General features: G+C 38.7%; 1 protein-coding gene across 2 annotated transcripts in view; it reads left to right on the plus strand.

The window, feature by feature from the left end:
* The window catches only part of LOC104360696 (glypican-5), a 385,048-nt gene that overhangs the window by 77,862 nt on the left and 293,313 nt on the right, over positions 1-13,873 (plus strand). For both annotated transcript variants that reach the window (XM_042799165.1, XM_042799171.1), the window contains exon 3: positions 8,720-9,414. In XM_042799165.1, coding sequence (XP_042655099.1) covers positions 8,720-9,414 — 695 coding nt within the window. The remainder of the gene's footprint in view (positions 1-8,719; positions 9,415-13,873) is intronic.

Below are 13,873 nucleotides of genomic sequence, written 5' to 3' on the forward strand. Positions count from 1 at the left end.
AAATAAAAGCGGATGCTTCTTTTTTTTTTTTTTTTTTTTAATGTGCAGAACCTGTTCATTAGAATAGTTGGATCAGACCTAACTTAAGCAATATAGGTGGTTTCTGTGGATCAATCCTGAAAGAAATATTGATGGTTACAGAGTTGTCATTCAAAGCTGTTTTGCAAGTGCTTTGTGCTGTAATCCATCTTGGGAATTGTGTGCTCTTTGCAGTAGCCGTGGCTTCCAGTCATCACTGTCCGTGCTAGTGATTGATCAAATAAATCAGATAATGTTGCTCTGCTCATAGTCTGATGGGTGTTAAACCTTCTAAGAACTTCAAAGATAGTTATGTGAATAACCTAGCTACCTACAGATACATAACTGCTTGTGGATTTTTTATTTTTTGCCTTTTTTTTTCTTTCTTTCTTCTTGTAGATTGTGAGAACCTTTTTTATAAAGCAGTTGTTCTTGGAAAGCAAAATAAAGGCATAGCTAATGTTGTCAAAGCACAACTGTAGCTCGTTCTTCAGTTATTTTGGCCCAACTCCTGTTAAAACTGTTAATTGATATTATTAAGTAATAGTTGATAGGTTTGAAATTGGCAGATATTAATTGTATGAATCATCTTTTGAAATTCTGTTTTGATGATAGGAGAATAATACTGATAGCCATGGCTTTATAAAAAGTCCAGCCAAAGTCCTCAGGGCTTTCCCTGCTCTTTTAGATTATTTCACCATGGTGATGCTAGATGTCCATCAGCCTTCTACAGCACAAATATTTCCAAAGTATTACTTGCTTTATTTTTCTATCAGTGGAAGCCCAGTGGTGTCATAAAAGGTTAATACCACATCTGGTCTCCAGCTTTCTTCTGGTCAACTGGTTTACTTTTACTTCAGTCTCCTCACTTTAAAAAGGAGTAAATAATTGCACCCTATAATTACAGTGTATAAAATAACATACAACTCTACTAAAATGCAGTATACAGAAATAATAAGCAGCTAAATGTAATTACCAGCTCATTCATTGTATTCACAAAAAATTTGAAAGTGAAATAAATATGGAGCAGCTCAAAATCAAGTTAGCAAACTGTAACTGATTTTGTGAACCATAACAACTTAATTATTTTCTATAAAATCTTCCACACAGTGTTTTTAAAAAGGGCAGATATGGTTTGGTACACCAGACTGCAGAGCTTTCTCTGTTTGTTTTTTGGTTTGGTTTTGTGTGTTTTTGTTGTTTTGTGTTTTTTTTGTTGTTGTTGTTGTTGGTTTGTTTTTTTTTTTTTTAATAAATACTGTTGCAGATAGTTGCAACTTTGTTAGATGTTATTGTTTTGTTAATGGCAAAGCCAAGGCTGCTAAGTTTGAAAAATGCATGCACTCTGGTTACTACTTCCAGCAATTTGGATATATTCCCCAGCACACAGAAATCATTATTTGATTTCATGGCAAAATGACCAGAGCGGAACAAAAGATTGCTATTTATCACTGGACTGTTCTGTTGTTATTAAGGTATCTCCTAGGCTTGTGTGTCTACTGCCTTATTTTTCCTTTGCATAACCAGCCTATGAATCAGTGAACCTATTTTAAACTTGGTGATGTTATTTCTGTTATTGATGTTTCCAGGATCAAATACTTGCCAAAAATAACCCAAAGTTAATGTTTTCAATGTTCATCAATCTCACCAAACTATGAGCTGCATATTTCTTCCCCTTCTCCCTGTACAAGATTGTGTAGTAAAGAAGCCATTTAAGTTTATAAAAAAAACAGAAGAAAAAGAAGGAAGTGTTCTGTAGGACTGTTGGATTCAGAAAAGGGTGTGGGTTTGCTGGCTGGGGCAGCAGTCTCAGGGGGTGGTTGCCTCCTATATAATTGTACAACTGTGCCAAGAGTGAAATAATAGATTTGTGCATAGAGAAACAATAAACAAGTCTAACTTTCATGTCAGGATATAAGTTTTCAGATGGTACTTAATGGCGTTGGTTGCTATTGCTGTTACCGGAAGTCAGTCTTCCAGGAGACCATTTGGAAACTGGTTTTTCTAAGTGTCTTAGCTTTGCCCACATTACCAAATTACAATGGTGGGTCTGCTGCTCTGAAACTTGATTTGCACCAGGCTTTCTCATGTCCAGTGTCACATGTGGCAAGCCACTGTCCAAGCTCCCAGCATAAGAGATATTACTAAGGAAAGAACAGGTCTTATCTTCTCTTACTGATAGAATTTTTTAAAGCCCTTGCAATTTTCATAAATTTTCTTAAGTTAAAAACAGTCTTAAATTACACTTGGAATAGAGCAGAAGGCTAAAGGATGATAGGAGTAGCTTGTAAATAATCCTACTCATTGATTTCCAGTTAATCAGCGTTGTCCACAGCTGTTAGGTACCGACAGAGAAGGAGGCACAGACTTCTTACTTTTCAACCTGGGCAGAAGTTTCTATCAACAGGTGCATGGTGGGATATTTATCTGTTATCAACGTAGACAAACTCACAAAGAGATTGTTAAGTAAAGACCTTGCCCCTGTACACAGTAATGGAAAGATTTTTGTTTTTTTTCCTGTCTGATCTATATTCTGAAGGATTGTTTAGCTCTAAAGACATCATACCCTCTCCTTGCTGTCAAGGTGAGCAAATTCAAACTTCCCCATTCCCCCTTTCCAAAATTGACTTTGCATTCTTGCTTTTGAATCTGTTTTGCACTCCGCCTTGTTAAAAGCATCTACAAGAGGTGAGTAGAAAGCAAGAGGTGCTTTCACTTGGCCTAGATTCTGACAGCTGTCAGGTTTTCTCTGACCCAAAATGTTTGGAGCAAGCTTGCAATGTTTCCTGCAAGCGTTGGTGTAGTGTCAGCTATGATGTGGTGGACATCATGCTTCCATGAGACACATGATATGTTTATTAACATGTTTTTTCTCGTCAGCTTCATCAAGAGCAAGTGTATTTATGTGTAGGAAGACTGCCATTCTAGAAGAAGTAAAACACATGAAAAAGGTAGGGTATCAATAAAGAGCTTTGGCCCTACATTCAGCAGAATGATTCAGGATAAATAAGGAAACTTCCAATGCTTGACATTCTTTGCTACTAGCAAAATGTCACAAAATAGAAACGAAGCTGAAGGTTGTAAGTTGTTTTCAAAAGCAGCTTAATGAATGAATGGATTTCAGGTTCTGTCTCTGCAAACATGACTAAAAATTTGTTTTATACTTACATTTGTTTTAAAAGTAATCTTAAGATCTTAAAAAAACCCCACCTATTCATCTTGTTTAATGATGCTTTTGGAGCATTCTTTGTTCTCGTTCTTTTAAACATGTTTAGAGATCAGTGCATATCCAAAAAATAGAACTCTGAATTTTATCATTTGTGTGTCATGTGGATGTGTATCTGGGTGTGATTTTCTGCTGTGTACATTGTTCTCTATACATCAAATTGCAAATAGCATGTACTTAAATTCTATTGAGGCAAAAACTAATATGTTGTCCTTTATTTTGGCAAGCCATAAAGATGCAGAAGACTTTAATGGACTTGAAAGCATTAGAAGGAAGCTATTGTTCAACAAACTGTAGCTTTCATTCATCCTGTAACTCTGTAATAAATGCAAGACATTGAAGGGAAAGGAGTGATCCAAAGTATGATCCTAAGAGACCAAACAAATAATGGAGCTACTTAAATTTGTCATTCTTCTTTCATGATTACACTTAAATCTAAAATGTACACAGATGTTATTTCTGTATAGATAGTTTCAGTGTTTGCTTCTACTTTTGGTTTATTGAGCACTGTTAAATATTTTCAGTAATGTTTAGAATATAATGGCTTCCTTTTTTTTTTTTTTTTTTAAGTTTGTGGATTTTTAAATTTTAAGTTCAGCACATATGCAATTACTGCAGAGTGTAAGGAATTATTAATTTAGTGGAGGGGCATTGCATTAGCAGGGTGGTCTTACCTTGCCAGCGCTGTGGGCAAGGCGCCAGCCTTGAGTCACACACAGAAGCATAATGACAGTGACAGGAACGTTCCCTTCACATGTGTGTGTTGTGATTTGCACTCACTTTGATGACTTCGGTCTTCGAAGACATGGGGGTTCAAACAGTACACCCACTCTATCTGAGCCTCAGCTACCGCACAACAGAAATGGTCCTTTGTGCACAGAGGTGTCTGGTGCTTAGATTGGCTTTATTTTGGGAAAGTGGTTCCCATGTTAACATTCCTGCGTTGGACCTGTGGAAAGAAAGGAACATGGATTTGGACTGATTGATAATCGAGCAAGTTGGAAGTTGCTTAGCCTCTCCTAATGCTCGCCATCTGGCCCCTATAGTTGCTTACAGAATAAGGATCTCAATAGCTTGTGAAAGTCTCCTGTAAAGGAGGGAAGCAAATGAACTTTCTCTATGAATGACGATCATATGACAATTCAGATATTCTTCAAGAACTCCCATCTCAGTGTATTCCCTGAGACTGCATCTGCTGACCATCATGTGCTGTAAGAAGCACAAAGTTTATGAGGTGAAGGCAATCCTGAATGCAAGCTCTCGTACTACCATGTGTGTGCAGGCTTGCTATGCACTTCAGTGATTTATTCTGTTGAGGTCTCTCCTTGAGGCTATGTTGTCATGTGTATGGGAGCCTGAAAAAACCAACACTTTCTCAGGACACACCCAGAAAGATTTTTGTGGCAGAATGAGTGACAAATTGATGTGTGGCAGTTTTGCATCTTTGATTCTTGTCCTAAGGATAAGGCTTCAGGAGAAGAGGTGGCGGCCTAGATGCAGACTTGGAGAGCTGTTGCACCTGCCTGCACTCAAATAGAGATGACAGCAATTGAAAACCACAAGAAGCTGTTCCTGCTGAAGTGAGTTAGCAGGAATTGAATGCAGTCATTGAATGCAGCGTTTACGTGACATGAGTACTTAGTCAAAGCTGTAGTTACAATATTTGCTATTTTTCCTTTGCCTGTACTGTTAGTTAAAATCTACTTGTCCTTTCATCCTTTCCCCAAATATACCCCGAGATGTTGAAAAGAGGAAATCTTTGGAAAATGCTGGTACAGCAGTGTTGGGCAGACTGATACATGCCTCCTAAATCTGTTTCTCCCTCTAGCACTATCATTTAGCAGAAACACTTAAATTCTGCAGCTTTTGTCATACAGTGGGCTTAAATCAGGATTAAATCCCATTGAAGAAGTCTGTGGTGTTACACTGGTGCAAAAGCTGGTGTAAGATAAGTCGGGAATCCTTTGTGATTTTTATTGCATTAGGTATATGAAATGTAGCTGCTGGCTGGCTTAAGAGAAGTAAAACATCCTTGGTGTCAGGATGGATGTATTTCTGTCAGAAGGAAGCTATCACTCAAAACCAGGCTGTGCCATGCTCATGATGAATAAGCATGGATACTATACATGCAAAGCAATGTTTTTCCATCTGTGTGTTAGACTGAGCATAATACAATTTTTAGTGTATGTGAATGCTAGGAACCAGGCTGGAAGCCCAGCATGCAGACTGGCTAACTGCTTGGCCTGGCAGGCTCTGTGCTGCTGGTGGAGCTGCAAAACCAGTGCGGCATCTGTCATAACTGGGTTTGGCTTCAGCAGCTAATTTTCAAACACCAGCAGTTCCAATGTGAAGTTTCCAGAGGTGAGCTGTATTTGGTCAGCTGTGTTTGACTGTTACAGACCCATCAGTTGTGGTGTCAAGTGTTTCGTGAGCGCGTGATAAACAGTTTGAACAAAATTCTCCCTGTGAAAGTGATGTTGCCTCACATTCATTAAGCAGTTAACAGTGCGTTAGTTCCAAATCAAAAGCTGGCTGCTCTTTTACTTTCCCTGTAGTGTTAAATCAAAATCCTATTTATTTATTTCAGTACTAAAAGAAGACAAAAAATACATGATGTCTTCATCAAATTCCGGATTATTTTGGTTATGACTTCTGTTCAGAATCAGTGTATTTGCAATTTATAGTACGTTGTATGCTGCTGGTGGTGGGGTTGAAGCCAAAGGCTGTGAAAGATGATCAAAGGTTTTTCCCAGTGTATGCTTAGAATTCAACTTTCTGTGAGTTCATAAATGTCTAAAGTTTGCTGTGTTTGACTGCACAGATGAGCACAGTTTTTCAGGTAGTGGTAAACCTTCCTTGGGATTTAGAAACTCTATACAAAATACCATACAAGATGCATTAGAAGCATATATTTAATCACTTTTAAAACAAGATGCTCTGTACAACCAGAATGCAAGCTGTCCACTGTTACAAAATTGTTTGACTGCATGAAGACCTGTTATTTCTAATTAAAGGTCAAAGAACATCCAACTGATCCAGTAATTTGATTGTCTCAAACATCTCTTAATGCCTTAACAATGAAAAAAGACCTACGTATTTCCTTCTCAAACATCATTGCTAGAGTGCCCGCAAGCATGAGTCATTTTATCACCACTGACCGGTGGCGATAAGGAAGCAAATGTTACCTTCCGGGTGTTTGCAGCACATGTACAATCAGCAGAAATATATTTTTTTGTACCATGTTTTTGATGTTACAGCTCTTTTTGCAAGAGGAATGAAGCTATATACCAACACAATTTTTCCCTTATACAATGAAAAAGAAATGACACTGTTAAATATTTTGATTTCATGCTTGTCTCAGAATAATGCAGAATTTTATTTAACTCAATGCAGAATTTTCAGTTAAGGGGTTTGAAAATGAAATGCTGCATCATTTCTAGTCTATAACCTAGTACCCCAGGAAGCTGGTGAAATGTCTTTTCTTGAGATGCATGTTGTCATTGACTGTTTTGCTCTCATCGTTCACTGGGGCTGTTATTTCTCAGGACAATAAGGATACTTGCACATTCCTAAATGCATTTAATTTAGTTTCCAGATAAGGAGGATGATGGCTGAAGTTCTGCCTTTATGGTTGTGGAAGGTAAAGCAACAGCATAAAAATCTGTTGGCATTGTAGGAGACAGTCCTTGCTCCCATAGTCTAATGATAAGCTGAATATCTATAAGAGAGCATGAGGAGTTGAAGGAGGAAACTTAAAACACTGTTTTCATGTTTTGAATATTGCCTTTTTAGTATGATAAACAGAAATGGTGTTTAGTTTTCCTCTAGAAATAAAAGTTAAATATTTGTTTGATGTGGCAAACAAAAAAGTTTTAGTAGTGTGTAGTAGCACACAGCTAACTGTACTACAGTTTAGGTTGTGTCGATATTTTCATCATAAATCCAGTTTTTAGAATTTTTGTCAGCTATAAAAGTCTGCTTCTATCTGAAACTTGGCAAGGTGTTTCTCTGCCTTAGAATGAACTTTTTCTTCTTCAACTGAATTGTATCTGAATTCTTAATTTCTAGGATTTTATAAGCACTTTCAGAGTATTAGTTGCTGTAATACCAGTGGGAATGCTGAAGTGATTCTCTGGCAGAAGGATGCAGCATGTGCGCGCACGTGTGTGTGTGTGTAAAATACTGATGATTTAATGTACAATGAGGTATGTTGTATTATGTGTCTGGTTAAATCACACTTGGTGGTGAAGTGTTTTTAATGCTTACCATAACAAGCAAGTCAGCTGCCCAGGGAGATGTAATAGAGGAAGGCACTGAGCAGGCTTTTCTACAAAACTTTACCAGTGTATGCTAACCATGACTTACACCTGTATTGTACCTGCTCCTTTGCTGAGCTGATCTTTGAGTGACTGCAGTTTGTGTTACGTTGCAGTGAATCGCATGGCAATGTTCAGATGAATGTAGAGTAGGACTAGACCGAAACCCCATTATCTGGCCAGTCCTCAGGAGGTGTTATGTGATAGGTCTCCTGCCTTGACTGGAACTACTCATCACCCAGAGGAGTGTAAGAATGATTTATGTCAGAGGCTTTTTGTTGTAGAGCTTCCAAAGAAAGCAGTGGGAATAGCATGGATTACTGTCTTCTGTGTCATTAAAAATAATCATGGGAACTGATCCCTCCCTTGCCCCTGTCTATGAATTTTAGCACCTCAATCAGTGTTCTGGATGTATAATATCTGCTTTCTGCAATTTGAAATGTGTTAACCATGGCACTCCTTAAACTTTTTTTTTTTTTTTCCAGCCACTTGAAAATGGTGTAAAGGAGATACTGTTTTCCTGATCTTACTGTTTCATTCTGGTTTTGGTTCATAGTGGACTTTTCATCAAGTCCTGCCCAACCACTGCCTGGTGTCCAGGCCCAGCTGATGTTAACAGGGAAAGAATTTAATCACACAGCATCTTTCCTTCATCCTTGGGTTGTAGTTTGCAAGAAGTGCCTCTCTACCACCCACTCGCAGCACTGTGAAAGAAAAGTTTCAGCATCTGTTTGTATTCAGTTATCTCATGAGCTTTCATTGAGCTAGAGGGGTGTTTTGGAAATGTATCTGGTTGAACTGCCCACTTGCAGTGTCACTTACAAAAGCAATCTTGGATAGACCCTGCCTGTGCCCACTGGAGTCTGAGTCCTTCACTGACCTCTAGAGTTTGGGTCAGAGTCTAACTAGTGAGAATACAGTCATCTTTTTTAAAGAAAATATTTGTGTATTATGTGTTGCCTTTATTATGCACATGTAATGTTTAGGTGTCTTTTTAATCATTATTGATGAAGGCTGTATTAACTATTAGTGTATTCATATTGCAGATTTCATGTAACTATTGATATTCCTGTTCAGGACAGTATTAGTCCTGTGACTGAGATGTCAGGTGCTGGCTATTGACCTCTAGTTCTTTCTCTCCCCTGCCCCTTTTTTTTAGAGGCCTTTGAGTCTTTGCTTCGCTTTGCTGAAAACCATACGAGTTCCCTGTTTGAGACAGCTTACAGACCTATGGCAAAAGAAGCAGCAGAGCCTGTTAAAGAACTTTTTACAGACATCTCTCTCTACATTCTGGGCGCAGAGACTACAGTGGAAAGTGCAGTATTACGGTTCTTTGACAGTCTCTTTCCTCTGGTGTATAGTCGGCTAATAAACCCAGGAATTACAGATTTATCAGAGGACTATACAGAATGTCTACGACTTACAAGGCAAGACATAAATCCTTTTGGACGCTATTCTAAAAACATGGTTACAGAGCTGTCAAAATCTCTTTGGGCAAGTAGGATGCTCAGCCAGGCCCTCAGTCTGGGCATCGAAGTGATAAATACTACTGAACACGCAGCTCTCACGAAGGAATGTAGCAAAGCTCTAGTGAAGATGCAGTACTGCCCGCACTGCCAGGGCCTGACGCTAATCAGGCCCTGTGTCGGATATTGTCTAAATGTAATGAGGGGCTGCTTGGCCAGTGTGTCAGAACTGGATGCACAATGGAGGGAGTATATCTCCACGCTGGAATACCTGACTAATGAAATGGCTGCTTCACGTGACCTGGAAGTTGCACTGACGGGAATCCAGAACTCCGTCAATGAAGCCATCCTGCACGCACAGTTGAATGGACCACAGCTCTCCGCTACAGTAAGTGCTCTCTAATTATTTGCTGCTCACAGTTATCACATTTATTATTAGGTGAATAAACATTTAAACAAGTTGGTGTTATCTTTCTATCAGTTTTTAGTCTTCAACTAGATCTTTGTTTAGTAGTCTGTGAAAACATTACAGATAATTATCGTGAGGTTCAGTAGAGCCTGCTTTGAAATGGAAGGGTTGGGGGGAAGCTTGTTCTTAGAGAAGCCACCCGATAAAGAAGATAGCTCTGGCTTGTCTGCAGAATTTTCTAAACAAAAAATTGTGGTAGATTATACTTGATAGCAACAATGTAATTTTGTACTCTAAAACATCTGATCCTGTAACTTTAGGAGCAGTGTTTCCCTGGCATGTGACTATTTGTAATGTGTGGGGATACTCCACAGGAATTGGTATAAGGGGTTAGAAAAGTGGGCATCTAAATAAAGGCAATGAAATGAACTTTCATAATTTTACAGTGCCTTTATTTTTGTGTTGAATGAGAGATCAGGAAGGCAGTATCGGTCTATAATTTGTATATGGGTCATACAAAAGCTGGAAAAAGAGCATGAAAAAAATCAAACTTATTTGAGAGCATTTAAGTAAGTAAAGGAATGGATAAAAATACACTTAACGTGGATCTGTTTTTGTAAGTTGTAGGTTAAGGAGGAATAGACCTAGGATGATAGAACTGTGTCATAAATGATAGAAGTGTATAACTGTCAGGTGTTCTCTCAAAGTGTTGAAGATTAGACCAGAAATTACTGAAATGAGTAATGGTGCAGCTGACCACATCTGTATGAAGTTCAACATGACTGTCAATGGAATAATAAGTAGCAGCGTGGCCTTAAGCAAGGTAAAGACTAACCTAAAAAACGCAGACAGATTTGCCTGTCTTGAAAATAAAGGAATTCTTATGGAGAACAAGTGAGAAGGAAATGCACGTATCTAAAAATTTAATTCCTGTGCTGAACGCTAGTCACTATATTATGTAAGAGAAAAAAAAATACTTCAGAGAATCTACAGAAAGAAGCTATGGCAGAGGGTATTCTAAACTAAGGAAGTATTTTACTGGGAGAAAATACACCTCTATATTGGTAACCTTCCAAGACACCTAATATCACAGCTCTCTTCAATTTATAACACCTGACGAAGCCAGAGACTTTGTCAGTATAATATGTAGATTATAAAAAAAGCCCAACCACTTCTAGTAATCTGATAAAATCTTCACTTGATAATTGTAGTTATCTTAGTTCACATTGCCTCAGGTTCTCCTTTCCTTTTCTTCAGTGACACTCATGTCTGCTAGTTTATCTGACATCCAGCGATAAACATGAAAACTAAAGAAAGTACTTGTCCAGTTTCTTGGATAGTACACAGTAGGCATTGGAGCCTACGTGCATTGCAGAACAGCAGGTCTTCATCGTGCTAATGTCTAGTTGGTAGTGTCATAATGTATCCCATAAAAGCAGTGTTAAACCAAAACCACATAATGAACAATGTTCTTGCATCTGCTCTAATTTTCACTCAGATGCTATTTTTATGTGAGTCTAGAAGGGAATTGAAAATCAAAGTACACTATTATTATTATATATATTAGTTTTATCTGACTATAGATAGATACCTCTTATATCATTGCACAGCTTCATTACTGATTATATAGAAGTAATTAGGAATAAAGTTAAGCTTTCTGACTACTGGCAGCAAAAATCGTCTGACAGGTATTTCCTGCAATATATGCAGCATGTTACAAAATGCTAAAACATAATTCTCTATTGCATTTGTCAGCTTCATAATTAATATGCGCTTTCCTAGCTTACAGATGGGGTAAAATTCATGATCCAGGTGAATATCAGACAATTACAGATGAATTCACTGAGTGTATTGCTTTTAGCTGACTTGGAAATGGAATTTACTCTGAAGAATCTTTCAGGCTGAGGATTTTCTTTAATGATTATTCAAATAATTTTATTTGGGTATTTCTTGGTTCCCAAGCAGTAACTTTAAATATTTTTGTTCTTCCGTTTAGAATTAATTCAGAAAGTGCTGTTGTGTTTGAATCTACAGTAAGTCTTTTTTCCCTGAGGTTATCTTTGTTTCTCACTAGCAAAAACTCTGCACAGGAGATGGTTGTGTGTTGTTTTAAGGACTGCTTGGTAGGATAGCAAAGGATGTTTTCTGTTTGAAAACAAAAACTATATGCCAGGGTGTGTTACTGTCAGTCTTCTAGCTTTTTCAGTTTTCAGCAGGGTAGGGTTATATTTTGAAGACAGAGCATGTTCCATAATTTGAGCAAGCATCAGTCTGATACCGATTTAAAACTTTACTGATTAGTTACAGAGGATAACGATTATTTAGTAAATTAAACCTAATTAAGCTGTATTTCCTTCTCTGAAGAAATGGAAAGTTCAATCCTCAGCTTCAGGATTTCCGGCTGTGGATGGCTTCTCAGAGTCCAGGGTCTGGTTCTCAATTACACTGGGGCCCTTTTGGACTGTGCTGATGAGATTTGTACCCAGTGTACTTACTGTTTGTTTTACTTATGGGAAAATTTATTCAGAGAAGATACCTTCTCTTTTCCCTTCATAAAAATGTAGAGAGCTTTTTCTGTTCATGTGGTACGCTCTTCAGCTTCTGCAAAGGTGGAAATGTTGAATTTATGTACAGTTTCCATTACAAATGCTGTAATTGGTTTCATTCAATTATAAATAATCTATGGAAAACTTGTTCAGGAAAGCAGAGCACTCCTAGTAATTTTCATTTATCCTGAGGCAGCCCTGATTAATGCACCTGCCCCTTTAGGAAACATTTTACATTTTTTAATAGACAATATGGCTAAAAATTAGAGTTCTTTAGCTTGCTGCCTGCCTGGATGATAATGAATAATGGAAAGTTAGATTATGTTTTCTTTAAAGCAGGGGGAAGGGGAGAAGTAAACCAGTAAAGCACTTAGGGTACTTTGCTCAAATGAGGTGCAGTCAATTATTATAAATTAAAAAAAAAAAAAAAAATCCTATTTGTATGAAGAGTGCATAACTTCCAAGAGACTGAGCTCTGCTGATCGAGTCCATTATAGCCAGAGAATTGTCTGATTTGCTGGGATAGCATATGTGAAAGGTCACCTTTAAGATACTAGTAATCCCTCCTCAGATTCCTCCAGAACGTGCCACACCATTTGTTCAATGATACTGGCTTGCGTCCAGCTTACTTAACCTAATGTGGGCCAGCCATGGTCTGCAGCATCAGCAATCATAATCATTACTTTCTGGTTTGTCTGCTGGAATCTAATTGTCTTTCATATTGGTAGGAGCCCTGACTGCTTGTTTGGTGCCAGCTACAGAGACCAAATTTGTTCACCCTTCTCTGTAATTTTTGAGACTTTTTTCCTTTTTTTTTTTTTTTCCTTTTGTGAATTTGTGTTTTAAAGCTGGTCTAATTTTTCATGTATACAGTTTACCCTATTGCTCGTTCCAAGCTCTGAATTTGTGCATCATTCCTGATTTTTTACATTTTATTCTTTATTCAAAGTGAAAGTAAAATACACTCAACTAAAATGCAAGGAGGAGGAGAGACAATTTTGAAATGCATGTGGCCACTGGCACTTCAGGGAAGTGTATCACCAGGTAGTGTAACAAATGCTGTCTGTGCCCATAATGCCCGGAGCCAAGTCCCAGTAAGGCGATGTTCCAGCTGTGGGGTTAGTGGGGGCTTGGTTTGCAGCCCACCTGGAGCCAGCCAAGGGTCATGCATGGGAACAGGTACTGGAAACAGAATAACATACCGGGTAGGGAAGATTTCTGTTGGATCAGGAATGGTTAGAATCTGCCTGGCCCCACTAACTACAAATCTGCACCTCCACTGATACGGAACATATTCCAGTGCTGCAGTTTTGGCCTGCAGCGGAGCTTGGTCATCCGGCTTGCGGAGCAGCGCTGCTTTTTCCTGCTCTGGATCTGAAAGGCTCCAGTGATCTGCAGGGTGAGTTCCTGCTGCACAAACGGGAGTCAATGCCCTGCTCAGGTACAGATTTCCTGTTAGTTTTGCTAATTCAGGGTTACACAGATTCATCTCTACTCTGTCTGTGGAGTAGAATATATTGCTTCCCTGCATCAGAGGAGTGTTCTGAAGTCTAATAGCAAAAGGATGGTTCTTTCATTTACTAGTTTATCTAAGCGTATAAGATGCATTTGTCCATGTTGGTAAGATCTGTGATCCTGGGTCCTCTCTGGGCTTCTGGAAACCATAGAATGGTTTGGATTGGATGGAACCTCAGATCATACAGCTTCAACCCCGCTGCCACGAGCAGGGCCCCCTTCCCCCAGCCCAGGGGGCTCCCAGCCCCGTCCAACCTGGCCTTGAACCCTTCCAGGGAGGGGGCAGCCACAGCTGCTCTGGGCACCCTGGGCCAGCGCCTCACCGCCCGCACAGGGAAGGATTTCTTCCCTATGTTTAATCTAAATCTGCCCTCTTT

This window comes from Tyto alba, unplaced genomic scaffold (genome assembly GCF_018691265.1).
Source record: "Tyto alba isolate M040663 unplaced genomic scaffold, T.alba_DEE_v4.0 Super-Scaffold_10, whole genome shotgun sequence".
Taxonomy (NCBI): Eukaryota; Metazoa; Chordata; class Aves; order Strigiformes; family Tytonidae; genus Tyto; species Tyto alba.